Source organism: Miscanthus floridulus, chromosome 7 (assembly GCF_019320115.1).
Source record: "Miscanthus floridulus cultivar M001 chromosome 7, ASM1932011v1, whole genome shotgun sequence".
In the NCBI taxonomy this organism is placed as follows: Eukaryota; Viridiplantae; Streptophyta; class Magnoliopsida; order Poales; family Poaceae; genus Miscanthus; species Miscanthus floridulus.
This window is the reverse complement of record NC_089586.1, coordinates 103,632,227-103,642,193: the sequence shown is the minus strand read 5'-3', so window position 1 is coordinate 103,642,193 and position 9,967 is coordinate 103,632,227. Positions and strand designations below refer to the sequence as shown.

At 55.4% G+C, this 9,967-nt stretch overlaps 1 protein-coding gene across 1 annotated transcript; it reads left to right on the top strand.

Annotated features, from left to right (window-relative positions):
- Window positions 1–1,377: 1,377 nt before the first annotated feature.
- On the top strand, window positions 1,378–3,622 carry LOC136464071 (cytochrome P450 86A2-like). Its single transcript, XM_066463030.1, has one exon. The coding sequence runs from the start codon at window positions 1,522–1,524 to the stop codon at window positions 3,130–3,132; it is 1,611 nt and encodes a 536-aa protein (XP_066319127.1). The 5' UTR covers window positions 1,378–1,521; the 3' UTR covers window positions 3,133–3,622.
- The last annotated feature ends 6,345 nt before the right edge of the window (window positions 3,623–9,967 follow it).

Genomic DNA, 9,967 nt, shown 5'->3' with positions numbered 1-9,967 from the left:
GCTAGCTTAAGCAGGAGCCTCCTTAGTGTACATGGAATTGGGCCTTAAACATTTCGGGTCCCGCGGGAAACGGGGACAGAGGCATGCATACCATCCCCGTCCCCGTCATACCCGATGGGGATAATTTTTTCCCCATTTCATTCCCTATGGGGAGAAGATTTGTACCATCCTCGTTCCCTAATGGGTGAATTCCCCGTGGGAAATCGGGGAACGGGCCCGTTGACATCTTTACTGGTTGGTCACGGGGTGTAATGATCCATATCTTATCCGTAGCCCACCAACCTGTAATCATATTCAAGTGTTTTTTTATTACACTTAAAAAACTCAAATTTTACACGCAAATAGATGATTTCATCATCAAACCATTTGCAATTTTTCATGCACTGGTTTAGGTAGCACCATGAACTGCCATAGCACGCTCCCAGGTAAAATGAGTTCCAAGACCCACAGGAACTGTGAGGCCTTGGATGCGTCTCTCCGGACTCCGGATCTGGTTGGTCATCTAGTCCAACCATAACCACCATATCGATCGATTTAGCCTCAACAAACATCCAGTTAGCTAAACACGCTCTAACCAACTACGCTAGGCGACGTGATCGGTTTGACACCAACCATGTAAGCTGGCAACTGACGAAGTGACGAGGACCTTGCAAGTATTCCGGGATTTGACACGTGCCAACAACACGCACGCTGCGTTGGGCTGAGGATTTCAAGCATGTCAAGTTGTCAACAGAGGTTCGTGGGTATGGGGGCCGGCCGTTCGCCCAACAACACCAAACCTCTGCGAACTCCACCCGCCGGGAGCCCAACCAACGCAGCCTCCCCCGTTCATCTCCCCCGCCACCACCTCACAGGCGCATCCTTCGCGGCCAAAACACACGGCGCCGGCCGGGCCTGGGGCACGCCGGCACGGCTCCCTCCACGGCCATCTATTTATGCCCCAGGTCTCGTCCAGCCCGTCCCGCTGGCACGCCGCATCCACATGCTTCTGCTACCTCATGTCCCCGCATTGAGAAGTCAGCCAGCCAACCAGGCGTCGTCGTTCACCGGTTCCAAGCAGCAGCATTCACTCCACCTGCATCGCGTAGCTCTACCACACTGATCGGTCGGCAATTTATGGGCAACCGCCCGTGCCGTTTCTCGTTACTGCTAGCCGCCTCTTCGCCGGTGAAGTGTTGTTTATGGGCAATTTATAGGTTGGTTAGTGTGAAAAAAAAATATTATTTTAACTGAAAATTTACGATAGTGTACTAGTGGTAGTAGCGCGTATTGTGCCAGACTGCCAGCAATTAATCTCCATCCCTCTCAACTGTGCAAGCAGCAAAGCTCCGACCAGTTCTATAAAACCCCGCTGCAGCATTCTGCCATCCCGTCACCTCCCATCGCAGCATTGCTTGCTCCATGTAGAGTCACTTTATTACTACTGCATTACACTAGCTAGCGCAGCCAGCCAGCCAGCTTATCTTCGTACGAGTGTGCTGTACGCCAGCTTGCCGATCCATCGCCGGCCGGCAAGCGGCAATGGAGGTGGGCACGTGGGCGGTGGTGGTGGCGGCCGCCGCCACGTACCTGGCGTGGTTCTGGCGGCTGTCTCGGGGGCTCAGCGGGCCGCGGGTGTGGCCGGTGCTCGGCAGCCTGCCGGGGCTGGTGCAGCACGCCGAGGACATGCACGAGTGGATCGTGGGCAACCTGCGCCGCACGGGCGGCACCTACCAGACGTGCATCTTCGCGGTGCCCGGGGTGGCGCGCCGCGGCGGGCTGGTCACCGTCACGTGCGACCCGCGCAACCTGGAGCACGTCCTCAAGGCGCGCTTCGACAACTACCCCAAGGGCCCCTTCTGGCACGCCGTCTTCCGAGACCTGCTGGGCGACGGCATCTTCAACTCCGACGGGGAGACGTGGGTGGCGCAGCGCAAGACGGCCGCGCTCGAGTTCACCACGCGCACCCTCCGCAACGCCATGTCCCGCTGGGTGTCGCGCTCCATCCACCTCCGGCTGCTGCCCATCCTGGAGGAGGCGGCCAGCCAGGGGACGCACGTCGACCTCCAGGACCTCCTCCTCCGCCTCACCTTCGACAACATCTGCGGCCTCGCGTTCGGCAAGGACCCCGAGACGCTGGCGCCGGGCCTGCCGGAGAGCGCGTTCGCCACGGCGTTCGACCGCGCCACGGAGGCGACGCTCAACCGGTTCATTTTCCCGGAGTGCCTGTGGCGGTGCAAGAAGTGGCTGGGCCTCGGCATGGAGACCACGCTGGCCCGCAGCGTCGCCCACGTGGACCAGTACCTCGCCGCCGTCATCAAGGCGCGCAAGCTCGAGCTCGCGGGGAACGGCAAGTGCGACACCACGCTGGGGCCGGTGGCAGCGCACGACGACCTCCTGTCCCGGTTCATGCGCAAGGGCTCCTACTCGGACGAGTCTCTGCAGCACGTGGCGCTCAACTTCATCCTCGCCGGCCGCGACACCTCCTCCGTGGCGCTCGCCTGGTTCTTCTGGCTCGTGTCCACGCACCCCGACGTGGAGCGCAAGATCGTGCGCGAGCTGTGCGCCGCGCTCGCCGTGTCCCGGGGCTCCCACGACCCGGCATTGTGGCTGGCGTCGCCGTTCACCTTCGAGGAGCTGGACCGCCTGGTCTACCTCAAGGCGGCGCTCTCGGAGACCCTGCGCCTGTACCCGTCCGTCCCCGAGGACTCCAAGCACGTGGTGGCCGACGACTACCTCCCCGACGGCACGTTCGTCCCGGCGGGGTCGTCGGTGACCTACTCCATCTACTCGGCCGGGCGCATGAAGACGGTGTGGGGGGAGGACTGCCTCGAGTTCCGCCCCGAGCGGTGGCTGTCCGCCGACGGCACTCGGTTCGAACCGCACGACTCGTACCGGTTCGTGGCGTTCAACGCCGGGCCGAGGATCTGCCTCGGCAAGGACCTCGCGTACCTGCAGATGAAGAACATCGCCGGCAGCGTGCTCCTCCGCCACCACCTGGCCGTGGCGCAGGGCCATCGCGTGGAACAGAAGATGTCGCTGACGCTGTTCATGAAGCACGGGCTCCGGATGGAGGTGCACCCGCGCGACCTGGCCCCGGTCATCGACGAGCTCCGTGGCGCGGCAAGGCCGGCCACGGCGCCCTGCGCGTAGAAGATCCGTCCGTCCGTGCGCCAAGATCCGTGCTGCGGAGGAGACACTGGGAATTCAATGTGTAGATAAGCGTACAAGTACAAGACAGGAGTAATGGGTTTGGTTGGGAGTCACTTCACTTCTCTCAGGAATTTACCATTCTGACGAGGTGGATGGGGAAATTTTTACGAGGTCGATCCTTTTCGGTGGTGCTCGTGCGTGCTCTCACCGGTATCTTGATTTGATGGCATTTGCTAGGCGCCGTTCGTTCTGGTGGACGAAGACTGGTAGAGTAGACTGCAGATGCAGTCGCAGAGCTCGCTGCTGAGAATTGCCGGCGCATAAACAGCGGGTTCGGCTGATTCATATCGTTGCTGGTTCGTGAAGAAGTATTGTTGGTTGGTTTGTGTGAGAGAAAAATACTGTTTCGGCTGAAAATTTACGATCATTTACGACAAGTCACAGCCAAACGAACAGGCTTTTTACGTCGACGTCCCTGACCGACCAATTCCGGCCAGCAGCTGCGGGTTCGTTATGCATCGGGGTATTTGATCCAGGGCTAAAGTTTCAATTAGTCCGTGTTATATGAGATGTTTGATACTAGGAGGACTAAATATAAGCTAATTATTAAACTAATTGCAAATTAGTAGACTAATTAGCGAGACGAATCTATTAAGTCTAATTAATCTATGATTAGTAAATGTTTATCGTAGCTTCACTTGTCAAATCATGGACTAATTAGGTTTAATATATCCGTCTCGTAAATTAGTCTCAATCTATCCCATTAGTTGTGTAATTAGTTGCGTAGGAGTACACTGTATGCATTGCGGATTGTGAGACGCGACAGTGACGGTCACGTCCGGATCAAAGGGTCTGACGAGACGAAAGTCCAGACTGTTCAGTCGTTCCGTATGTGGTTGCTTATCTGGTCATCTGCCTCAATGGTTGGTTATGGTTGATGCAACCATATCATATGATGTACTACTTGCATACTCCGTACTTGATTTACGTGTAACGCTGTAATAAACACTCTTGTTTCTCGAGCAACGCCGGTGCAGGAACAGGGAACACGATGCCATGGCCAATGCAAGCCGCCAGCTTAATTTTATATTTGCTGTACGTACTTGCTAGTGCAACAGGAACTTCTACCTGCGGCTTGCCTCTGGCAGTACCGGTGCCCCGCACGATGGTTAATGGACGGCCAGCGGCTCAGGGACACCGCCAATCCCTGTTTACTTCGTTGAAAAGCCAGACTAAAAAATATTATTTGCTGATTTATTGTGAGAAAAAAACACGGTATCAAGGTTGTCGGATATCTATACTTAGGTATCCAAGCTAAAGAATTAATGGTCCCGTTCGCTTCGCTGAAAAAAACAAGCCAAATAATTAATGAGCGTTATGTCACCTCATCCAATGGTTAAGACGCAACTACGGCCTCGTCCGACCCCCAAGGCCGGGCCACACCTCGTCCGACTCCGAGGACGAGGTTTCCGCCTCGTCCGACCCCAAAGCGTGGGCTCCAACTCCGAGGACCCTAGGGCGCGAGCTCCGCCTCGTCCGACCCCCGAAGGTCGGGTTCCGTCTCGCCTGGCCCCCAGAGCGAGATTTTCGCCTCGCCCGTTCTCTGGGGTTGGATTTGCTACCGGACAAAAGCAGTGGCCCCAGGGTGGGACCCGAACCGCTTCAACCACTATGGCGTGGAGGGCGCACGCCCGGGAGCACGTCTCGGACGCGTCCTGATGCGACTAGCGGTCGCATCGGGCCATGCTGGGAGACTCACGTCGCCCACCGCGTCAATAGACCAGCACTGTGCTACCAACTCCCTGCCTGACCACCGTCCAACGTCAGTCGACCGACGTCAGTTGACTGGCACTGTACCGCCAGCCCCCCGTATGGTCTCTGTCAGGGGAACCTTTGACCATTTCGTCCGGGATGGGATGGAAGACAAGAACGGCGCATGACGCCCGCACGTATGCTGCAGCGGCCAACAGGACCCCGGTGCGACGCCGCTGCCACCACGATCTACAAGGTCAGCGGGACCCACATGAAGAGGAGGACGACACACCCTCGGGAGCCTTATTTCTTTTTTTCCCCTCTTCCCTTCTCTCGGTCTCTGGTATCCGGTTCTCTCCCCTTGGTCTATAAAAGGAAAGGCAGGGCACCGTTCAGAGAGAGAGAGAGAGAGAGAGAGAGAGAGAGAGAGAGATCAATCGATCGATAGATCGAGCGATAGAAGCATCGAGCAATCGAACCACAGAGACTTAGGAGCTCCTTCCTCTCTCCTCAGTTTGTAACCCCCTACTATAAACTCAGTGCTGGTAACACGAGCAACCCGAAACTAGACGTAGGGATATTTGGCCCGAACCAGTATAATCCTTGTGTCCTCTTAGCACACCATCCGGATCAGACGCACAATATACAAATTTACTAGTCAGCTGTTCAAAACACAAACAGTTGGCGTGCCAGGTAGGGGCTCTTTGCGTGTCACGACGACACCACTAGGCCATAGATGGCTAACCACGGTGTGAGCCGGGTCTCGGGCACGCACATGCATTTTAGGAGCCTAGACTTCATCATCTCCACAGAGGGAGAACTGGCTCGGGCTAACGGCCCCACCACACCACCTTAGGCCGTCAGTCTCGATGCGGTCATCAAGACCCTTGGGGAGCTACGGCTGCACACCCTGGGAACCCACGCTCCTAGGAGTGACCTACGTCCGTTCGCCACGAACAACGAGTTCGTGGGCGTGACAGATTATGTTTCAGAGTCCTTCTACGACCTGATCACGGAAGGCTCCAAGACCGTCTCTGATTCTGACTCCGATGGGGGGAGCCACCACCCCTCACGCGAGTGCTTCATGGCAGAAATCCGTGATGTGCATGACGAAGGTGTCCACGGTGGGGAAGCCACTTCCCCGAATGGCCAGGACGATGAGGTCGAGGGGGACGCAAGGGCCCACGTGTGGAGCAGTTGTGGGCGCGGTAGAAGGAGCTCGAGGATGCATGGCTCCAACTGGAGTAGGAGCAAGTGGAGCTTGAGCGTGAGATCGCTCACCGCACGGACAGTGGGCACGCACGTGCCATGGCTCGCGATGTACACAGGAGGATCATCGAGGACGATGATGGCCTCCCACACTTTGCCCGCACCAGTCAGAACATAGCCACCACGGTGGCTATGATCCAAGGCATGCCAGAGCCTACAATGCCCGATGAGCGCCGAGCTCATCGGGAAATACGCACGTTGCACAAGCGAGCAGCGATGCAGTAGGCAGAGAGCTCGATGTCTCAGTGATGCGAGCTCAATGCCAGCCAGCACGCGTCCTTAGGACGTCATGCCAGGGATGTATCCATCCACTAGGCGCCGTCACCGTAGGGCAACAGAAGGCCCGCCATGGCCCCGATCCAAGGGTGTCTTGGCCGCGACCATGACGCTCGGCTCACCCTGAATGCCTGAAGGCGTGCACATGGTGACAGAGAGGAGGCAGCCAACCGTGGCTACCACCCTCGCTGCGGTGGGCGCTACGACCATGAGGAGGACCGGAGTCATAGCCCCGAACCAATGGGGCCCTAGGCTTTCGGTTGGCATATCCTCAAGGCGGTGCTCCCACCTCGATACCGCCCGCCGACTAACATCCCGAAATACTTTGGGAAAACAAACCCTAACTTGTGGCTCGAGGACTACCGGCTCACCTGTCGGGCCGGTGGTATGATCAGTGATGACTTCGTCATCCGCAATCTCCCCCTGTTCCTGGCCGACTCGGCGCGAACATGGTTGGAGCACCTTCCACCCAACTGCGTTCAAAGTTGGGCAGACCTGAAACAAATCTTCATGGGGAACTTCTAGGGCGCTTACGCGCGCCCTAGGAACCCCTAGGACCTAAAGAACTACCAATAGAAGTTGGGAGAGACTCTCCGCGAGTACATATGATGCTTCTCCCGACAGTGCAACGAGCTCCCCAATGTCATCGATGCCGACATCATCGGAGCCTTCCTATCAGGGACCATCTGCGAGTCCCTAGTCTATAAGTTGGGACGTAAGGGCCCATGGACTACTAAGGAACTCCTTGACATCGTGACCAGCCACGCTTCCAATGAGGAGGCGGTTGGAGCAATTTTCGATCACTCTAGAGGCAAGGCAAAGCGGGACGAGGACACTGATGAAGGCCCCTCCTATAGTTTGAATAAGAAGAAGAACCAGAAACAGCATGGGGGCTCGCTTGTGGCCACCGTTGAGCGAAAAGCCGGTCGAGCGCCGGCCAAGGGCACCCCCGATCACTTCGACAAGCTACTCGAGGGGCCATGCCCAAACCACGCCTTCCCCATCAAACACATGTACAAGGACTGCTCCCTGATGAAGCATTTCTTCACCGATGGCTCCAAGAAATGGAAGCAGAAGAAGAAGCCTGAGGTAGAAGCCGACGATGCCGGAGAGAAGGACAATGACTTTCCGTTGTCGGATGGCTGCCTCATGATCTTCGGTGGGCCAGAGGCATACGGCTTCAAGCGTCGATAGAAGCTCGTGTGCTGAGAGGTCTACAAAGCCGAGCTTGCCATGCCCGCTTTCCTCAAATGGTCAGGGTCTCCCATAAGCTTCGACCGATCTGACCACCCAGATAGCATCACACACCCAAGTAGGTACCCGCTCATGGTTAACCCTATCGTCGGCACGAAGCGGCTCACCAAGGTACTGATGGATGGGGGCAGCAGCCTCAACATCATGTATGTAGAGACACTTGATACCATGGGCATCGACCGATCACGCATTCAACTGACTAGGATGCCTTTCCACGACATCGTGTCGGGAAAGTAGGCCATACTGATTGGGCAGATCAACCTGCCTATCACCTTTAGGAATCCATCCAACTATAGGACATAGTCCCTCACCTTTGAGGTAGTCGGGTTCCCCTCGATCTACCATGCCATGTTGGGGCGACCGTATTACATGAAGTTCATGGCCATCCCCAACTACACCTACCTCAAGCTCAAGATGTCGAGCCCACATGGGGTCATCAACATCGGCACTTCTTGCTAGAGGGCCTATGAGTGTGAGGTTGAGAGCTACGAGCTCGCTTAGGCAACCCTCACTTCTAAGGAGCTTTTAGCCATCGGGAAGGACATCGCTGAAGGAGCGCCCGATGCGAAGCTGGCGGCTAGATCCTTTGAGCCTGTGGAGAACATCAAGGAGGTCCTCGTCGACCCTGACATCTCTGTTGACAAGATGGTGCACATCGACACTGCCCCCTCCCCCAAGTAGGAAGGCACACTCATCAACTTCATCTGCGCCAATCGAGACATCTTTGGGTGGAAACCCTCGGATATGCCAGGAATTCCGAGGGAAGTTGCCGAGCATGCCTTGAAGATCAGGCCAAGTTCTAGGCTAGTCAAACAATGTCAGCGCCACTTCAATGAGGAGAAGCGGAGGCTCATCAGCAAGGAAATCACTAAGCTCTTGGTGGCCATTTTCATCAAGGAAGTATACCACCCAGAGTGGTTGTCCAATCCTATTCTAGTAGAAAAGAAAAGTGGGAAATGGAGAATGTGTGTTGACTACACGAGCCTCAATAAGGCATGCCCAAAGGATTTGTTTCCTTTGCCACGCATAGATCAGGTAGTTGACCCAACCTCAGGGTGTGAAACCCTATGCTTTCTTGATGCGTACTCTGGGTACCATTAGATCACGATGAAAGAGTCCAACCAGCTCGCTACCTCTTTCATCACCCTATTTGGATTGTTCTGCTATGTTATGATGCTGTTCGGACTCAAGAACACCAGGGCTATGTACCAGCGTTGCATGACCAAATGCTTTGGAGACCTCATCGGGTGGACCGATGAGGCTTACGTGGACGACATCGTAGTCAAGTCCAAGCAGACCGATCAGCTCATGGCCGACCTAGAGCAGACCTTTAGGAAGCTTCGGAAGAATGGCATCAAGCTCAACCCCGAGAAATGCGTCTTTGGGGTCCCAAGGGGCATGCTGCTTGGATTCATCGTCTCCGAGCGTGGCATCAAAGCCAACCCGGTAAAAATCTCAGCCATCACGAAGATTGGCCTGATTCCAAACCTAAAGGGAGTTCAGAAGGTTATCGAGTGCCTCATAGCGCTTAGTCACTTCATTTCGCACCTCGACAAACGGAGGCTCCCCCTTTACCGGCTCCTAAAGAAAATCGGTTACACATTGTTTTTTCATGGTCTACAGCTCTGAAGCCATCCACCTGATCGACATCGACTACGGAGCACCAAGGGTCAAGGCCTACAATGAGCAGGGAAACAAAGCATCTTTGGAAGACGCCATGGACCTTCTTGATGAAGCACGCAACATCGCCCTGCTCCATTCGGCCAAATACCAGCAAGCGCTATGATGGTACCATAGCCAATGCGTGTGGGGTCATGCCTTCGATGTAGGCGATTTAGTCCTTCACCGCATCTAGAGCAACAAAAATCGCGACAAGCTTTTGGCGCCATGGGAAGGACCGTACATCATCGCAGAAGTACTCTGACCCGACACCTACAAGCTCAAGACTGATGATGGCAAAGCCATCGCCAACGCCTGGAACATCGAGCAGCTATGTCGCTTTTGCCCTTAGTCTTCCCATTCCAAAGCTTCCAATATGCTTATCAAACTGAGTAATGTTTCTACAAAAACCGAAAAATGTTACCTCCTATTGGGTTCGCTTCTGATCTGATCGGTCTTCAGTAACACCCAACCCTAGCAACTACCTAGGGTCGGGTTTTACTCGAGGGATGATAGGAGTACATATACTCAAAAACATTTTCCCATCCGACCCTTCTTTTTTATGATAAGACCTAGAAATAAGAGTTGCCGAAAACTAACGATGAGTAAAACTGGTCATAATGCA